Below are 19,365 nucleotides of genomic sequence, written 5' to 3'. Positions count from 1 at the left end.
CCCGTGAGCCAGACGCCTCACGCATCTGGAGCAAGAAAGCCTCATCAGCAGCCTCCCCTTGATCAGGTGGCCTGTAGTATACCCCAAATACCAGCTGACCTTTATTAGTCCCATCTCTAATCCTAACCCACAGGCTCTCAACCTGTTCCTGACTGTTTCTCATAAGGAGCTCCTCACAGTTTATCCAATCTCTGACATAGAGAGAAACTCCCCCACCCTTCCTACCTCGCCTGTCTCTCCTAAAGAGTCTATAGCCGTCGATGGCAGTATCACAATTGTGGGAGTCATCCCACCATGTTTCTGTGATAGCAACAAGGTCATAACTTTCCGAGTGCATCACAGTTTCCAGTTCCTCCTGCTTGTTACTCAGCCGGCGTGCATTGCTATAAAGGCACTTCAGCCGGGCTGTCCGTCTCGCCACCTTTATAAGGGATCCAGGATCCGCTAGAACAGCAGCATCCCCAGCATCCCCCTGCCCTACTCCCTCCCTTTGCACTCTGCCGTCATTGCCAACGGAGTTTGGTACAATCCCTCGAATGACGCGTTCAACCCCAGTAGCCCTTATTTTGCCCCCTTCCCCCTTCTTTCCTAGTTTAAAGACCTGTCAATGAGTCCCGCTAATTCTTCAGCTAATACCCTCTTACCCCTCAGGGACAGGCTGCTTGCATCAGCAGCCATCATGCCAGGTGCAGTGTACATTGCCCCATGGTCAAAAAAGCCAAAATTCTTGTGTCTGCACCAGCTCTTAAGCCATCTATTTAAGAGTTGGGTTTTTCGGATCCTCCCTGTACCTTTCCCTGACACCACAGGCATAGAAGAAAAGACCACCTGCACCCCAGCTCCTTCAAGTATTCGCTCCATTCCCCTGAAGTCTTTCTTGATAGACCTCAGGCTTTCCTTGCCAACTTGCTCGCCGCCAGCCTGAATTATTAAAAGTGGGTAGTAATCTGAAGGCTGAATCAACCCAGGAATTATCTTTGAAATGTCCCTGACCCGTGCCCCAGGAAGGCAGCACACCTCTCTGTGGGTAGGGTCGGGCCGGCATATAGGGCCTTCTGTTCCTTGCAGAAGGGAGTCACCTACGACAATCACCCTTCTGTCCTTATTGGTAGAAGCAGTCTTGAAGCTTGGGGGTGACCGCTTCGCCTGAGGCAACCTCATGAGTGAACCTGTCTCCACCCTCTCACTAGTCCCCCCCTCAAGTTCCAGGGCCTCAAATCTGTTACGCAGAGGCACCTGTGGAGCTGGGGATGGTTGGGATGGGGGATGACCCCTCCGCCGAGCAGGTACCTGTTTCCACTCCTCCTCCTTTCTCAAATTGTTGCTAGGGGGAAGAGAGGACAGGGGTCTCGCTGCAGTGCTGTCAGCTGGCTGGTTCCCCTTTGCCACTTGTTTGTAAGGTGGCAGGGGCTGACACGCTCCATTAGTAGCCTCATCTGTGTGCTGAGAACCTGAGGCTGAGAGGGACTGACAACACCAGTCAATCTCCCTCTCACACTCTTTTATAGTCCTCAGCTTCTCCACTTCCTCCTTCAGGTCAACTACGAGGCTAAACAAGTAGTTCACCTGGTCGCAGCGAACACAATCACTGCCTCCCTCACCGAGCACTGCAAGGGCCAGGCTCAGGCACTCAGTACAGTCAGAGACCTGCACACTAGCATCTCGGGTTGGGGGCTCATTCTCACTCTCCTCAGACATTTTGGCAGCAGCCTTCCTATCAGGATGTGCAGGACCTCAGTCTGGGTCTCTGCAGTCTTCTTGTTTGCTGCCACCCATTTCTGAGAGATTGGGACCGTTGTCTGGGCCTCCTCAGTATTTCTGGCAGCACCTTCCACCGGGGAGCAACCATGTCAAAGCAGAAGACTCACCAGCACTGAAACAGGAAGTCACGCAGTACAAAAACCTGACTCCTCCTGCCCGTCTCCTTGTGCCCGTTTAAATCTCTTGCCATTGCCGGGGAACGCCCACACGCTTCGTCAGCGGCTGCGTCAGCTGCTCCCCTGAGAGCTGCCAGGCTTCTCCTCTGGCCGGGGGTTCCCTGCTTGAATGAAACGCCCGAAATCCCCCTTGAACCACGCGCTCAGTCGCTGCTGATCGGTCTGGGACGGCTCCGAGTCAGGCGACTTCGGCAATAAAAAGGCTGTTGGGCAGACTTTTGCTGTGGGGCAAAAAAGTTGTGGGGCAGGAGAACTCACCTGGCCATGGCTCCAGCCAGCACCTTGTCGGCCTGGACCCCAATCACCTCCTGCCTCAGGTAATACAAAATACGGACCCAGAGCAGAACCCTATGGGACCCATAAGTTGTGGGGCAGGAATGGATGGGGCCTCATAGGAAACCCCATAAGTTGGGGGTCAGAAATGAGGGGCCCTATAGGAAACCCCATAAGTTTGGGGTCAGAAAGGAAGGGACCCCATAGGAAACCCCATAAATTGGGCCCCATAAGTTATGGGTCAGAAATGAGGGACCCCATAGGAAACCCCATAAGTTGGGCCCCATATGTTCGGCCCCATATTTTATGGGTAAGAAATGAGGGGACCCCATAGGAAACCCCATAAGTTGGGTCCCATAATTTATGGGTCAAAAATTAAGGGATCCCATAGGAAACCCCATAAGTTGGGCCCCATAAGTTATGGGTCAGAAATGAGGGACCCCATAGGAAACCCCATAAGTTGGGCCCCATATGTTGGGCCCCATATGTTATGGGTCAGAAATGAGGGGACCCCATAGGAAACCCCATAAGTTGGGCCCCATAATTTTTGGGTCAGAAATGAAGGGACCCCATAGGGAACCCCATAAGTTGGCCCCATAAGTAACCCCATAAGTTGGGGGACAGAAATGAAGGGACCCTATAGGAAACCCCATAAGTTGGGCCCCATATATAACCCCATAAGTTGGGCCCCATAAGTTATGGGTCAGAAATGAGGGGACCCAGAATCACAGAATCACAGAATGACCCGGGTTGGAAGGGACCTCAAGGATCATGTAGTTCCAACCCCCCTGCCTAGCAGGGCCACCAAACATACACCTTTACTAGATCAGGTTGCCCAGGGCCCTGTCCAACCTGGTCTTGAACACCTCCAAGGACGGGGCATCCACAACCTCCCCGGGCAGCCTGTTCCAGGACCTAACCACTCTCTTAGTAAAGAACTTCCCCCTAATGTCCAACCTAAATCTTCCCTCTTTTAACTTAAAACCATTTCCCCTAGTCCTGCTATTGTCAGCCCTTTGGAAGAGTTTACTCCCCTCCTGGGAATATGTTCCCTTCAGTTATTGAAAGGCTGCAATGAGGTCACCCCGCAACCTTCTCTTCTCCAGGCTGAACAAACCCAACTCCCTCAGCCTGTCCTCATAGGGGAGGTGCTCCAGCCCCCTGATCATCTTTGTGGCCCTCCTCTGGACCCTTTCCAAAATCTCCATGTCTTTCTTGTACTGAGGGCTCCACACCTGGACACAGTACAACAGATGGTGCCTCACAAGAGCCGAGTAGAGAGGGACAATCACCTCCCTATCCCTGCTGACCACCCCTCTCCTGATGGAGCCCAGGATCCCATTTGCTTTCCGGGCTGCCAGAGCGCACTGCTGGCTCATGTTAAGTTTCTCATCTATCAGGACCCCTAGGTCTTTTTCTGCCGAGCTGCTCTCAAGGACAACTCCTCCCAGGCTGTACAGGTGCCTGGGGTTCTTCCTGCCCAAGTGCAAAACCTTGCACTTTGCCGTGTTGAACCTCATTAGGTTCACCCGAGCCCAGCTTTCCAGCCTGTCGAGGTCCCTCTGAATGGCATCCGTTCCCTCCACCGTATCGACTGCACCACTCAGCTTGGTGTCATCAGCAAACTTGCTGAGGGTGCACTCCATTCCCTCATCGATGTCATTAATAAAGATGTTAAAGAGCACCGGTCCCAAGACAGACCCTTGAGGGACACCACTCGTTACCGGCCTCCACCTGGACATAGAGCCATTGACCACCACCCTCTGTCTGCGGCCTTTCAACCAATTGCTTATCCATCTAGTTGTCCACCCATCAAATCCACTTCCCTCCAATTTGGAGATGAGGATGTGATGAGGGACCATGTCAAAGGCCTTGCTCAGGTCCAGGTAAATGACATCGGTCACCTTCCCTTCGTCCACTAACACCGTCACTCCATCATAGAAGGCCACAAGATTAGTTAAGCATGACCTTCCCCTGGTGAAGCCATGCTGGCTGTCTCGGATCACGTGCTCGTTCTTTATGTGATCAAGCATGTTGTCCAGGAGGATCTGTTCCATAAGAAACCCCGTAAGTTGTGCCCCATAATTTATGGGTCAGAAATTAAGGGACCCCATAGGAAACCCTATAAGTTGGGGGTCAGAAATGAGAGACCCCATAGGAAACCCCATAAGTTGGGCCCCATAAGTTATGGGTCAGAAATGAAGGGACCCCATAGGAAACCCCATAAGTTGGGTCCCATAAGTTATGGGTCAGAAATGAAGGGACCCCATAGGAAACCCCATAAGTTGGGCCCCATAAGTATCCCCATAAGTTGGGCCCCATAAGTTATGAGTCAGAAATGAAGGGACCCCATAGGAAACCCCATAAGTTGGGCCCCATAAGTATCCCCATAAGTTGGGCCCCATAAGTTATGAGTCAGAAATGAAGGGACCCCATAGGAAACCCCATAAGTTGGGCCCCATAAGTAACCCCATAAGTTGGGCCCCATAAATTATGGGTTAGAAAGGAAGGGACCCCATAGGAAACCCCATAAGTTGGGCCCCATAAGTTGGGGGTCATAAAGAAAGGGACCCCATAGGAAACCCCATAAGTTATGGGTCACTTACGGGGCAATTTGGGATCCACTTATGGGGCAATTTGTCACTTATGGGGCGATTCTCTCCCACTTATGGGGCGATTTGGGACCCACTTATGGGGTTGGAGGTCACATATGGGGCGCTGTGTGCACCCCAAACTTACTTATGGGGCGATTTGGGACCCTCAGAAATCACTTATGGGGCAATCTGTGTCCCCCAAACCCACTTATGGGGTGATTTGGAATCCCAAAGTCCCCAAACCTTAAGAAATGGGGTTTTTGGGGGATTTGGGACCCACTTATGGGGTGATTTTGACCCACTTATGGGGCTGGAGGTCACTTATGGGGCTGGGTGCCCCCCAACTCATTTATGGGGCAATTTTGAACCCACTTATGGGGCAATTTGTCACTTATGAGGCGATTCTGACTCACTTATGGGGCAATTTTGAACCCACTTATGGGGCAATTTGTCACTTATGAGGCAATTCTGACTCACTTATGGGGCAATTTGGGACCCACTTATGGGGCAATTTGGGACCCCAACACATAAGAAATGGGGTTTATGGGGTGATTTGGGACCCACTTATGGGGCAGTTTGTCACTTATGGGGCTGGCTGTCACTTATGGGGCCGTGCCCCCCAACTCACTTGTTGCTCTGATGTTTGACATGTTTCTTGTAGGTCTTGTCCTGGAAAAAGCTTTCCAGGTTGTACTTGAGGCTCCAGTCGTTTCTATGGGGCTCGAAGCCGCCGTGGGGCTTCACCTTCTTCCCTTTGAAAATATGGGAACATGGGAAACACATGAAAATATCCAGGGAGGCAGGATAAGAAAAGAAGAGGAAGGTTAAAGTTCCATGTGCTGCTTTTGCTTAAGGAATGCTGAACGATATGAAATTAAATGCAAGTAATGGTGCATCCAGTCCAGCTGTTCACCTATCACCAATAGCTCCCACTAAACCATGTCCCTCAACACAACATCCAATCATTCCTTGAACGCCTCCAGGGTCGGTGAATCCACCACCCCCCTGGGCAGTCCATTCCAGGTCCCAAAGTTCAGGACGTGGCATTTAGTCTTGGTTAACCTCATCCCATTGGCTTCAGCCCAGCTCTCCAGCCTGTCCAGATCCCTCAGTAGGGCCTTGCTAACTTCAGGGAGATCCACACTCCCAGCCAATTTGGTGTAATTTACAAACTTACACAGGATGCACTCAATGCCCTTATCCAGGTCATCAATAAAGATACTGAGGAGGACAGGCCTCAGCACAGACCCCTGGGGAACACCAGGTAGGCACACAGGTAGGCATCCAGGAGGGTCTGGAATATCTCCGGAGAAAGGGACTCCCCAACCCCTTGGGTAGCCTGTTCCAGGGCTCCGTCACCCTCACTGTAAAGATGTTCTTGCACACATTCGTGCAGAACTTCCTATGCTCCAGTTTCCCCTTGTCTTGTCTCCACACACTGCTGAAAAGAGCCTGGTCTCTCCTCTTTGACCGCACACCTCAGATATGAGCACTGACATGAGAGCAACCCCCTGCACCTTTCCCCTGTGAGCAGAGCATAGCAGAGCAGAGACACAGTCCCCATGTATCATGTAGTGTTATTCTGCTTAACAACAGATGAGGCCAGTCTTTCTCTATGCTCCATCTGTGGCATACTCTAGAATTCAAGGCACTGCAAAGCTATGGCTCATCTACGTTCTTGCAATGATGACACCTTAGTATGCTCTGGGCTCTCATTTCAATTGCATCTAAATAAGCCTAGGGTCATACCAGTTGATGGAAAGCTGGCAAATGTAGTCTTATGGTAAGGAAGAGCAAGAAAGATGACACGAGCAACTATGGACCTGTCAGTCTCACTCCAGTGCCTGGTAAAATTCTGGAGAAAATGATGGTGAAAAAAACAGCTGAAGGACAATTCTGTCATTGGTTGCAGCCATCTCAAGTTCCCGAGGGAAAGGTCCTGTTTAACTTCTGATCTTTTTATGACACGATTATCCATTTAGCTGACCAAGGGAAGCCAGCTGATGTTATCCCAGAGGATTCATTAGAGTTTTTGAGACTACTCACAGCACCCTTCTGGGCAGAATGTTCTGCATACGGCTAGACAGAAACAGAATGTGGTGGGTAAACAGTTGGCCAGTATGTCAGGCCAAACAGACTATAGTCATTGTGTTTCATCGGGCAGGTAGATGGTCATTGTCAGGGTTCCCCAGGGCTCCATTTTAGGGCCACTTCTCTTTCATGTTTTTGTGGATGACTTGCATGCAGGACTAGAAGATGTTCTGAGCAAGTTTGCTGATGAGACCAGATGAGGATGTGCTGTTGCCTCCACTGAGGGTGGAGAGGACTTGCAGAGAGATGTGGACTAGACAGAGAAGTGGGTACCAGTTGGTACTAAGCACCAAGTGCATAAAGCATAACAAGAACAAGTGCCTGATTGGGCATCTCGGTAGGGGCTACCCTGGACATAAACACTGACTGGATACGGGAAATTGGAGGGTGGTCTGACTGAAAAGGATTGAGGGTCCTGGTCAGCATCAAATTGAATGTTAGTCAGCAGTGTGCCCAGACAGCCAGGAAGGCCAATGGTCCCCTAAAGTGCATCAAGCAATTTATTGCTATCTGGGTAAGGGAAAGGATTGTCACCCTCTGCTCTGCGCTGCTCCAGCATCACCTGGAGCACTAGGTGCATTTCTGGGCAATGCAGAATAGAAAGGACATCAAACTATGGCAGAGTGTGCACAGGAGGGCACTGGAACTGAGAGATCTGAAGTTCAGTTACATTGGGATTGACTACTTGTTCAGACGGGGCCCTTCTCACAACCTGCAACCTGCGATGAAACACATGGCACATATGGGACATGAACTTCACACCGTCCTTGCACCCCATGCAGAGCCTGGGATCTTCTGTCCCCATGTCTTTCATTTAACATCATACAGACCTCCATCCCACTGCCCCAGGAAGGGCCCAGAGCCAACATGAGGGACAGGATCTCCCTGCCAAGGGTCTGGGAATCAGGGCTTGTCCTGTTTGCTTCTTAAGGCAAAGAAGGATTTTCTTAGCATCAGAGCCACCATGCCAGTGCCTTTGCCTGACTGGAGTCATGGCTTCCAATTATCGGCTCTAACTAGTGCTTTGGGAAGCTTGCTTGCTAATGGCCCTCAGTGGGCCCATTAATACTCCAAGAATCTTCATTGTTACTTCTGCCTTTGTCTTGCTGAGTACTCTGTGAAAACTTCACTCTGCACTGGAGATTGATCGATTCGGCATCAAATGCGCCCTGGGGCCCATTATAACCTAACGAGCATCTTGTTCCTTGTGCCTTCCTGTTTTCTAGGTTTTCAGAACTTGTTCAGCAAAATGGAGAGATATCTAGAGAGAGCTTAAGGAGGAAGAATCCAGCAAACACTTATAGTCTATTTATTTATAGTTGGGTTAAAACAAGTCATTAAAGCAGCACTGAGCAACTGATAGTGATCCAGGATGTCCCAATGACTTCTGTTCTGTTAATGTGTTGACAAAGCTCCTCAACATCCCCACCACATTTCTACTCACATTGGCCCCATGGTATTTGCATCACTTTTCCTCACATCACTCTTCTCCTCTGTTGTCACCCGCACAGTGCTAAACCGTCTTTGCACCAACTCCCACTGGCTTTCCACAGAGAACCAGCTGCACACAGAAAAAGAAAGAATTCTCTTTATTTATGGCCAACAAACAGAAGGAAAGGTGATGCAATTGAATGAACAGTAAAACAGTGATCAACTGCATGCCATGTCCAAGCTGCTTCTATTGATGTTTATCTTTCATAGGGAATATTTGCACAAGAAATGAGTTAGAAACAGATAGGATGGGATAGATAGAATCACGGTGAAGGATCTAACAACAGACTTTTGAGGAATGGAGCAAATTCCAGTAATCTCCCTGGGATAGATCAGCCAGGGATTTGGGAGGTATCAACTTAAAACTAAACAAGACTCGTGAGTATTTCACACATTGAGACTGGTTAACACATTCTTATTGATTTCTATCTTTGTCTTCAGCTCTTTTTTTCACTTTTACTGACATTAATGAACATCTTTCATAATTCATGCTTTTTAAGGTATGAAAAATTAAAAAGAGAGAAAGAAAGAGAAAGAGAAAGAGAAAGAGAAAGAGAAAGAGAAAGAAAAAGAGAAAGATGAAAGATGAAAGAGAAAACAAAAGGAAGATAAAGAGAAAAAGGAAAAGGAACCCGGTGGCGCAGTGGTTAAAGACGCCGCCTTGCAACACTGGGGCCCGGAGTTCGAATCCCCCCTGTGGCGCAAGTGGTAGAAGTGCCGCTCTGCTACACAGAGGCTCGAATCCCGGGGGCTGGACTCGATGATCTCTAAGGTCCCTTCCAACCCGCACGAAACTATGAAACTATGAAACTATGAAAAGGAAATGGAGAAGAAAATGAAAGAAAAAGAAAAAGAAAGAGAAAAAAAAAGACAGGAAGGGCTAGATAGAATCACAGTTAAGGAGTTGACAACACAGTCCATCAGACTTTGGCGAGATGGAGCAAATTTGAGTCATCCCTCTAAAAGTCAGAAATCAGACAGATAATTGGGAGGTATCTGACTGAACAAAGAGCAAGGGATGGGGAAATCTGGCAGGCTGTGGCAGGAGCGTGTGTCTAAATGGCCTGCTGAAAACATGCCCTTAACCACAGCCATTTATTTAGGAGAGCTGGAGACACCTGGAGGTTGAGGGACATCAAATAGGCAGCAGGGAAGAGCAGCGGTGACGCCGGGATTTAGTCACAGGGCACTGGCACTGGCACCACAGTCTGTGTCCCTGAACCTGAAGGCATCTGTGTCCAGCAAACACAATTCTGGAAAAACATCATAGTTTCAGAAAAAGAAAATAAATAAACAATAAAAAAACAATTAAAAAAATCAAATCAACTGAAAGATTCGTATTAACAACTTAAAATGGAAGAAGACTCATGAGAATTTCTCATGTTGAGAAGGGTAAACACATTTTCATTGATTTTGATCTTTGTTTTCAATTCTTTGTCTCAATTTTATTGACATTTTTGAACATCTTTTAAGCTTACGGCCTAAGTATAAATAAATAAACAAATAAATAATTAATTAAATAAAAAGAGATCCATTTGCATCTTGTAATTGGCCTCATGCCCCTTTGACCTTCACTGTTCCCACCAGACTTTCATTGGCGGACAGTATGAGATCCAGCAGAGAACTTCTCCTCTTTGGTTCCTCCATGGCTTGGTCAAGAAGCTGCCATCTGTGCTCTCCACGGATCTGCTGGATGGCACATGCCCTGCTGTGCTGTCCCTGCAGCAGATACTGGAGTGAAAAATGCTCCCAAAGGGGACAATGGCCTGACAACATCAGGCTCCCATCTGTCTGGAGAGGGCACCTTCCACTTGCTCTCCATGATCAAGAAGCCAGGAACAGGCACTGCGGGAATCCTCTGTTTGCCATTTCCATTAGCTCTGACCTGCTCTTCCATCCCCAGGCAGAGCTCAGTGCACTCTCACAGAGGGCATGCACCCTTCTTTGACTCCTCGCCCAACCATTGTAAAGACTCTGTATTCCCCTTCCGTTACAGAGCAGTTGTGGAAGCCATTCAACTGTGTCCCTATGGTCCAAACAGGAGCACAGGCCTGCAGCTCATATATGGTATCAGTGTGCAGAAGGTGGCACACAGACATTAGAGCGATCGTGGGTCCTGGAGATGACGTAGCAACACGGACACTCCTAGGGCATGGCTCTCCTGAAGGCCCTGTGCTGCTCTTGCAGCTGCGAGTGAACTCACCAGACAGCCGGTGCTATCCCTTCTCTGGCCCTCAGCTGATGCCCAGGAAGGAGGTGTCTATCTCAGGGACTTCTCACACGGTTTACAAGCACTGGCACACATCAGGAGTAGTCCAGGCACCTTAGACATCACCCAGTATCTTTGTGTAAGCAGCTGCCTCCCAGCTGAAGGACCGAGGACTCAGAGCAGGTGCTCACATGCAGGCAACTCCTTGTGCACTTCTGAACTGAACCAGAGGAATCCCAGCTCCTGTGGGTGTGTAGGGTGCGGAATCCCATTTCAGCACCAGGATTTCTGTCAAGGGATGAGACTCCTGCACTGCCTCAGCTGGATCACTGTCCTGCACATGGAAAGTCCAAACCTCCCCGTCCTTGTCTGGTTGTCCTTTGTGCTTCATCGAACAAACTCTATTAGTACTTGCTATATGTCTCCAATCAGTCACTGACCACTGGACATGTGGTGGTTAACTGAGCGGATTTCAAAGCACAGTTATGACACTGTTTTCTTTCATGAGCTGTTGGCTATGAGGACCCAAGGATGTGTCAGGGGAGATGAGTTGGAAGGATAAAAATGACATCATCTGCTCCTTGCTTGTCCGGGCTCCTGGGACACAGGGAGCTCATAAAAGTGGGCAGAGATATAGAGAGACAGCTGTGCTGAGGAGCAGCTCTTGTGCACAGCACAGCCTGCAGGTGACAGAAGAAGAGGAGAGAAATTGGAGAGAGCTTACAGGATGTGTGTGGTGTGAGTGGGCTGTGAGCTCACAGTAGGAGCTTTGCTCACAGACCATGACACATTAAGTCTCTCTGCAGACCGTGAGCTGCTTTTCATAGAGGGCTAACAATCTGGGAAACCCCATAGCAGATCCAGCTGCAGGCACTGCATGTTTCTTTACTGTGGAAAAAGACCTTCTGCTCCAACTGAGGGCTTCTGTGCTACAGTGTCAGAGCACAGCCCTGAGGGCTGCATGTCCCAGCACGGCTTCAGGCTGTGCAGTTGGGTCTGCAGGCGGGTGCCCAGAGCTGTCCTGAAGAGCAGGGTCCCTGCTGTGCTCCAGGGGCTGTGTGCCGGGTATGGGACTCTGCCGCCTGCCAGGCTCAGCACTCAGCCTGCCCGGGGAGCTGCCCGGGGAGCTGCCCAGGGCGCTGCGGGGAGACGTGAGGGGGGAAGGAGCCCTTCGGCAGGGCTTGTGCTGCCACAGCAGCTGCCTGGGGCAGTGGGATCACAGATCCATTGCACAACTCTGTTTTCTAGGGACCTTGGAAGAGGAGATCCAAGGCAGGGGATTCCCATTTCCTGTTCTGAGGCAAAACGAATTGGAGGCAGAAAGTGGCAGTCACACTTCTGAGAATTTTTCATCAGTCAGTTGTTTGTTTTGTGAACAGTCACAAGTGATGTGCTTCCAGTCTCCAATTTTTTGAAGGATGGAAACAATTTTAATTATCATCATTTTCTGTAGGTATGAATAATTCACTTTTGCTGCAAACAGGCAGGTTTTTCTTACTGAAGTTGAATGGCACAGAGGCTGCTTTTGGGGCGCTAAGAGCAGTTGGGGTAAAGATATGAGACAGGAAACAGATGAAAATATCCAGGGAGATGGGAAAAGGTAAGAAACTAAGAGGAATGGTTAGAAATTCAAATGCTGCTTCTGCCTAAGGAATGCTGAACAAAATGAAATTAAATGCAAGTAATGGTGCTAAATGTAAACTGTTGTAGGAGAATGAAAACATTACATAATACAGTAGGAGTGTCTCTGAGAATGGTCAGGGCTGGTCATTACCTTCTTCACTCTGAACAGGATTCCAAGCCCAGGAACAGCAGATGCCCAACAGCAGCTACATCAGCGAGTTCCTCTTGCTGCCGTTGGCAGACACGCAGCAGCTGCAGCTCCAGCACTTCTGGCTTTTCCTGGGCATCTACCTGGCTGCCCTCCTGGACAACAGCCTCATCAGCACAGCCGTAGCCTGTGACCACCGCCTGCACACCCCCATGTACTTCTTCCTCCTCAATCTGGCCCTCTTCGACTTGGGCAGCATCTCCACCACTCTTCCCAAAGCCATGGCCAACACCCTCTGGGATACCAGGGCCATCTCCTACACAGGATGTGCTGCACAGATCTTATTCTTTCTTTTTCTTCTTCATCTCAGCAGAGTATTCCCTTCTCACCATCATGTCCTATGACCGCTACGTTGCCATCTGCAAGCCCCTGCACTACGAGACCTTGATGGACAGCAGAGCTTGTGCCACCATGGCAGCAGCTGCCTGGGGCGCTGGGGTTCTCAATTCCCTGCTGCACACTGCCAGTACATTTTCACTGCCTCTCTGCTGAGGCAATGCTGTGAACCAGTTTTTCTGTGAAATCCCCCAGATCCTCATGCTCTCCTGCTCAGAATCAAATCTCGGGGAAGTTGTGTTTCTCAATTTTAGTGCCAGTTTAGATTTTGGGTGCTTCATTTTCATAGTGCTGTCATATGTGCAGATCTTCCTTGCCGTGCTGAGGATGCCCTCTGAGCAGGGACGGCACAAAGCCTTCTCCACATGCCTCCCTCACCTGGCCGTGGTCTCCCTGTTTCTCAGCACTGGCTTTTTTACCTACCTGAAGCCCCCCTCCATTTCCTCCCCACTCCTGGATCTGACAGTGCCTCTTCTGTACTCAGTGGTTCCTCCAACACTGAACCCTATTATCTACAGCATGAGGAACAGGGAGATCAAGCAGGCTCTCAGGAAGGTGTTGCAATAAGCACTATTGCAGTGTCAATATTGTGCACATCTTCCTCGCACGATTCCCAGTGATGGTTCTTTATGTTTTATGCATCTTTGATTGTTTGATTATGTGAGATATAGCAATGTGCAAATAAAATGTTATTGAACAAATAAATAAAAATGTATTTCACATCTTTCCTACCTAATTTCCATTTTCTCTATCCAAGAGCTCATGGAAACATATAACCAGATTCCCTGAATACGTTATAAGATACTGAAAAAGGTATCAAAATAGACATTTGCTAAGCTTTTCTTTCTTCCTACTTTGTCTGGATTTGGGGAGGTGCAGCCGCAGACAGAAGCTCACTGTGTTCTTTTCATTTCTGATCTCTTTACACCACCACAGTGCTCTCAAGTCCTCTCATTTGTGCAGGCTGAAGGTCTGGTTTTTCTCACAACAGTCCTGTTGTCTCTACAGCAGTACTCCGGGACAGCAGTCAGTAGCCCGCAATACGAACGCCTGTGTCAGGGCTGGTCTCCTTGCTGTCACTGCCATAACAAGAGGGCCCCCTTAGAGCAGGCCCAGAGAACTGGAGGCCTCTTCCAAAGCTGGTGTAAGGAATATACCTCAGGAGCTGCTCCCTGAGAAGACTTCAAGAGAAGACTTCAAGATATTCTGGTGCATTTCACTGACTGGCAGGGTTAGTTTCAGAAGTCCCAAGGAGATCTGTAAGGAACTCAAGTCAGTCCTGAGGATTAGAATCTGTGGTTTAAGGTCAAGATAAAAAGAAAATGATTATAAATATGATAAATGCATATATACATATATATATAGTATATTTTCACATATATACAATATAGGCAGTTGCTAACATATGTGCATGTAGTAATACATATACATATCATATATAGATGATAATAGTTTCTATGCATATCTGTTTGCAAGTCAAGGACCTGTTGCAGGCGTTTTAACAGCCACAAGGTTCACTGTAGGAACTGGAGAGGCTGTTATACTATTGCAGGCGTTGGAGCAACTGCAGAGCTCATTGCCAGAGCAGGAATCACTGCAGGACCTGGGATTAAAGTTTTAGCAGCCACTGTGCTCATTGGAGGGATTGGAGTGACCACAGGGCGTTAGCTCCTGGCACAGTGCACCTCACCTGGGAGGCATTTGTTTCATTTTCTTATCACAATACTTGGAACAGCTACAGGACCTGTAGCAGGAGTGACTGCAGAGCTCTTTATAAGGGGTGTATGTAATGTTATCTCAACCCTTGTAGCCTCACATTTGGCACCAAAATGACTGTGGTTGTTGAACCCAACATGTGGCTCAGCAGCACACAGTTCTTTGTGCAGTTCCCCATTCCCAGTGGGATGGGGAAGAGAACTGGGAAAAAAAAGTACAACTTGTGGGTTGTAACAAAGCTATTTACTAAGAGAGATAAAAGGAGAGGAGTAATAGTTATCACTATATATCCGTTGATTTGGAATTGTATGTATCAACTGATGCACAAACACTTGCTCAGCACCACCAGACTGATGCTCAGCTGGGCCCTGGGCAGTGAAGAGAGTGAGATGAACTCCCAGCCCATTCAATACAATTTCTGCTTCCTGTCAGGTGATAGTGAACGTCCCTTAGGCCACTTCCAGTCAGCTGTGCGCAGTCTGTTCCCTCCCAGCTCCATGTGCCCTCCACTGACCATGGCCTTGGCTCCGTACAACACTGCTTAGCAGCATCTGTAAACATCAGAGTGTTATCAATGTTTTTCTCCTAGAACCAAAACACTGCACCATAGCAGGCAGTCTGAAGAAAATAATTCCATCTGAGCTGTAACTCAGATTCCTGCCTGTTCTCCTCCTCTTGTTCTTCCTTATCAGGAAGCGAGGAACAGAATCTGCTGCTCTCCTCTTTGTGCCTTTTCCATCAGTTCTCAGCTTGCTCCTCTGCCATCCCCAGGCAGAGCTCAGTGCACTCTCACAAAGGGCAGCAGCCTTTCCTCATCTTCTTGCCCATCCGTCATGAAGTGTCAGTGAATAGTGAAAAAGGACCCCATAGTAGATGAAAAGGGAACACTTTGCTACAGAAAGGGAAAGGGGGCCTCACTAAGGCAGAGTGTTGTTACATATAGATAGTTTATGTTAAGGGGGTCAGAGAGAGGGGGAACTGCAGATGCTAAGTTTGAGAAAACAAGGGGATGAAGGCCATGAAGATCAGGGTGGAACAGCCCGAGAACAGTGTGGGGATTAGATGTCCACAGAGCAAGCTGGAACCAGTTTGGGGGGTGCCCCTCCCACAGGGTCGAAAGTTTATGGTGAGGAAGATGATGAGCCTTCATCCCACGACCACCCCCACAAATCACTACGCATGCGCAAGGGGGGAGGGACTGCATGCTAATGGGGTCTCAGGAATGTAATGAATATGTATCCAAATTCCTGCAAACTATTGATGATGTATTAGTTCAGCCTATATCTGTTGTACACTTTCTCCTGACGTTGTGCAGGTGAGGTGGAGCTATCCCCCTTGCACCAGGGTGTATGCGCATCACTCATTAAACATACCTGCTTTATAACTACTTCGTGGTTATGGAGTTTGATTCCGCAAGTCACCATCTCTAGGGCCATCCTGCTCTATTGCCTGCTCCATTATCGGGGTGATAAGTCCATCAAGGCCTTTATATGGGACCTCATTCATCCCAATGACAACGGGAAGACTGGCAGGCAACAAGTGTGCATAAGTGTGACCCCATAGGTGCCAATGGGGACCCCAAGCCCCATAAGTGAGGCTCCAGACCCGTAAGTGAGGCTCCAGCCCCATAAGTGTGACCCACAAGTGAGGCTCCAGACCCATAAGTGGGAACACAGACCCATAAGTGGGAACACAGACTCGTAAGCGAGTCCTCAGACCCATAAGTGTGACCCCATAGGTGCCAATCGGGACCCCAAGCCCCATAAGTGTGAACACAGCCCCATAAGTGGGACCCATAAGTGAGGCCCCATAGGTGCCAATGGGGACCCCAAGCCCCATAAGTGAGGCTCCAGACCCGTAAGTGAGGCTCCAGCCCCATAAGTGTGACCCACAAGTGAGGCTCCAGACCCATAAGTGGGAACACAGACCCATAAGTGGGAACACAGACTCGTAAGCGAGTCCTCAGACCCATAAGTGTGACCCCATAGGTGCCAATTGGGACCCCAAGCCCCATAAGTGTGAACACAGCCCCATAAGTGGGACCCATAAGTGAGGCTCCAGCCCCATAGCTGTGAACCCAAAACCCCATAAGTGTCACCCATAAGTGGGAACACAGACCCATAAGCGGGTCACTAGACCCATAAGTGGGAACACAGACCCTTAAGTGTGACCCCATAGGGGCCAATGGGGACCCCCAGCCCCATAAGTGAGTCTCCAGCCCCATAAGTGTGACCCTAAAGCGTTGGAGGTGCCCCCAGCCCCATAAGTGTGACCCCATAGGGGCCAATGGGGACCCCAAGCCCCATAAGTGAGGCTCCAGCCCCATAAGTGGGTCCCTAGACCCATAAGTATGACCCCAGCTCCATAAGTGAGACCCCAAACCTTATGATTCTAGCCCCATAAGTGCCTCCCCAGCCCTATAACTGTGTCCCCAGCCCCATATGTGTAACCCCAAACCCCATAAGTGGGACCCCATAGGGGCCAATGGGGACCCCAGCCCTCTAAATGGGAACACAGACCCATAAGTGGGTCCCCAAACCCCATAACTATAGACTTGGAGATGTCCCCAGCCGTATAAGTGGGTCTCCAGCCCTGTAAGAGAGGCTGGAGACCCATAAGTGTGACCCCATAGGGGCCAATGGGGACCCTAGCCCCATAAGTGTGACCCATAAGTGAGGCTCCAGACCCATAAGTGGGACCAATAAGTGAGGCTCCAGACCCATAAGTGGGTCCTCAGACCCATATGTGGGAATACAGACCCATAAGTGTGACCCATAACTGCATCCCCAGCCCCATAAGTGAGTCTCCAGCCCCATAACTGTGACCCCAAACCCCATAAGTGGGAACACAGACCTATAAGTGCGACCCCAAACCCCATTTATATGGGACCTCATTCATCCCAATGACAATGGGAAGGCCGGCAAGCAACAAGGTGTCATGGTTTAACAATTTTGTAATTTTGCTATCAGTATTCCACATCATAACATCATATAAAGCATGAATAATTTTACTGAATCTGCAACTTACAGAAGAAGACTACATCTCCCAGAGAGCAACACGATAGGTCACGGGACCTGGACTCTATATTAACTTGGTCACAGAACAGACTGACGTCTTTCGAGTTCTGGCGTCCAGGGGAGTGTGTGGGAGCCTTCAGCCGTTCGCCTAGATTCACAGTAGGCCTCTCGGTTACGGGACTCATTCTCTCTCCTATTTTGCTTGATTCGTTAGCTCAATTTTCAATTATATTGTATTATATTGTGTTATCCTGTATTTCGATATAGTATTTAGTAAATAAGTGTGCCTCCTTAGATCGTTGCCGCTGTTTTCTTTTCCTAATTAACTTTTTCCTTTCGGCCTAGGGCCCCTCCGGGGCCCACAGCCCCTGTCACGGACGCAGGTGGATTTTTAGTTCAAACCGTGACACAAGGTAAGTACCCGGACCCATAAGTGGGACCCCATAGAGGTCAATGGGGACCCCAGCCCCATAAGTGGGAACACAGACCCATAAGTGGGACCCATAAGTGAGGATCCAGACCCATAAGTGGGACCCCAGACCCATAAGTGGGACCCAAAACCCCATAACTATGATTCTAGCCCCGTAAGTGTGACCCCATAGGGGGCAATGGGGGCCCCAGACCCATAAGTGTGACCCATAAGTGAAGCTCCAGCCCCATAAGTGGGTCCTCAGACCCATAAGTGTGGCCCCAGCCCCATAACTATAGACTTGGAGAGGTCTCCAGACCCATAAGTGAGGCTCTAGACCCATAAGTAGGTCCCTAAACCCATAAGTGTGAACACAGACCCATAAGTGTGACCCCAAACCCAAAAGTATGATTCTAGCCCCATAAGTGTGACCCCAAACCCCATTTATATGGGACCTCATTCATCCCAATGACAACGGGAAGGCCGGCAAGCAACAAGGTGAGTGCGACCCATAAGTGGGACCCCATAGGGGTCAATGGGGACCCCAGCCCCATAAGTGGGAACACAGACCCATAAGTGGGGGGAGCCCGGACCAATAAGTGGGACCAGAGATCCATAAGTGGGGCCTAAGACCCCATAAGTGGGACCCATAAGTGGGACCCCATAGGGGTCAATGGGGACCCCAGCCCCATAAGTAGGAACACAGACCCATAAGTGTGACCCCAAACCCAAAAGTATGATTCTAGCCCCATAAGTAACACCCCAAACCCTATAAGTGCCACCCCAGCCCCATAAGTGTGACCCATAAGTGAGGCTCCAGACCCACAAGTGTGACCCCATAGGGTCCAATGGGGACCACAGCCCCATAAGTGTCACCCAAAACCGCATAACCGAGACCCTATAAAACTTTGAGATGTCCCCAGCCCCATAAGTGTGACCCCAAAGGGGTCAATGGGGACCGCAGCCCCATAAGTGGGAACACAGACCCATAAGTGTGACCCAAAACCCCATAACTATAGACTTGGAGATGTCCCCAGCCCCATAAGTGCCTCCCCAGCCCCATAAGTAACAATAATAATAAGTTTTCTTTCCTTTAACCCAATTCAGGCCTTTCTGTCCCCATTTCTCGGGGTCGCAAAGGGAAGAAGGTGAAGCCCCACGGCGGCTTCGAGCCCCATAGAAACGACTGGAGCCACAAGTACAACCCGGAAAGCTTGTTCCAGGACGAGACCTACAAGAAACACCTCAAACATCAGAGCAACAAGTGAGTTGGGGGGCACGGCCCCCTAAGTGACATCCAGCCCCATAAGTGGGTCCCAAATGGCCCCATAAGTTGGCTTGGGGGTCCTAATGGGTCCCATAAGTGAGTTGGGGGGCACAGATCGCCCCATAAGTGACCTCCAGACCCATAAGTGGGTCAAAATTGCCCCATAAGTGACCTCCAGCCCCATAAGTGGGGCA

General features: G+C 49.5%; 1 protein-coding gene across 1 annotated transcript; it reads right to left on the bottom strand.

Annotated features, from left to right (window-relative positions):
• Positions 1-588: 588 nt before the first annotated feature.
• LOC146754473 (uncharacterized) lies at positions 589-1,698 on the bottom strand. Its single transcript, XM_085527580.1, has 2 exons — positions 1,406-1,698; positions 589-1,348 (listed from the first exon to the last, which is right to left on the bottom strand). Exons 1-2 carry the CDS (start codon positions 1,696-1,698, stop codon positions 589-591), a joined length of 1,053 nt encoding a protein of 350 aa, XP_085383706.1.
• Positions 1,699-19,365: the final 17,667 nt, after the last annotated feature.

The sequence above is a fragment of the Coturnix japonica genome, chromosome W (genome assembly GCF_054131305.1).
Source record: "Coturnix japonica strain WE chromosome W, WE-NBRP24, whole genome shotgun sequence".
NCBI classification, from domain to species: domain Eukaryota; kingdom Metazoa; phylum Chordata; class Aves; order Galliformes; family Phasianidae; genus Coturnix; species Coturnix japonica.
This window is presented reverse-complemented; position numbering and strand designations above follow the sequence as displayed.

Coding starts and splice junctions, on each gene's coding strand:
- LOC146754473 (XM_085527580.1), bottom strand. CDS start 1,698: ATGTCTGAGGAGAGTGAGAATGAGCCCCCAACCCGAGATGCTAGTGTG. Junction 1,349..1,405: donor AATGGAGCGTGTCAGCCCCT/GCCACCTTACAA, acceptor CACTGCAGCGAG/ACCCCTGTCCTCTCTTCCCC.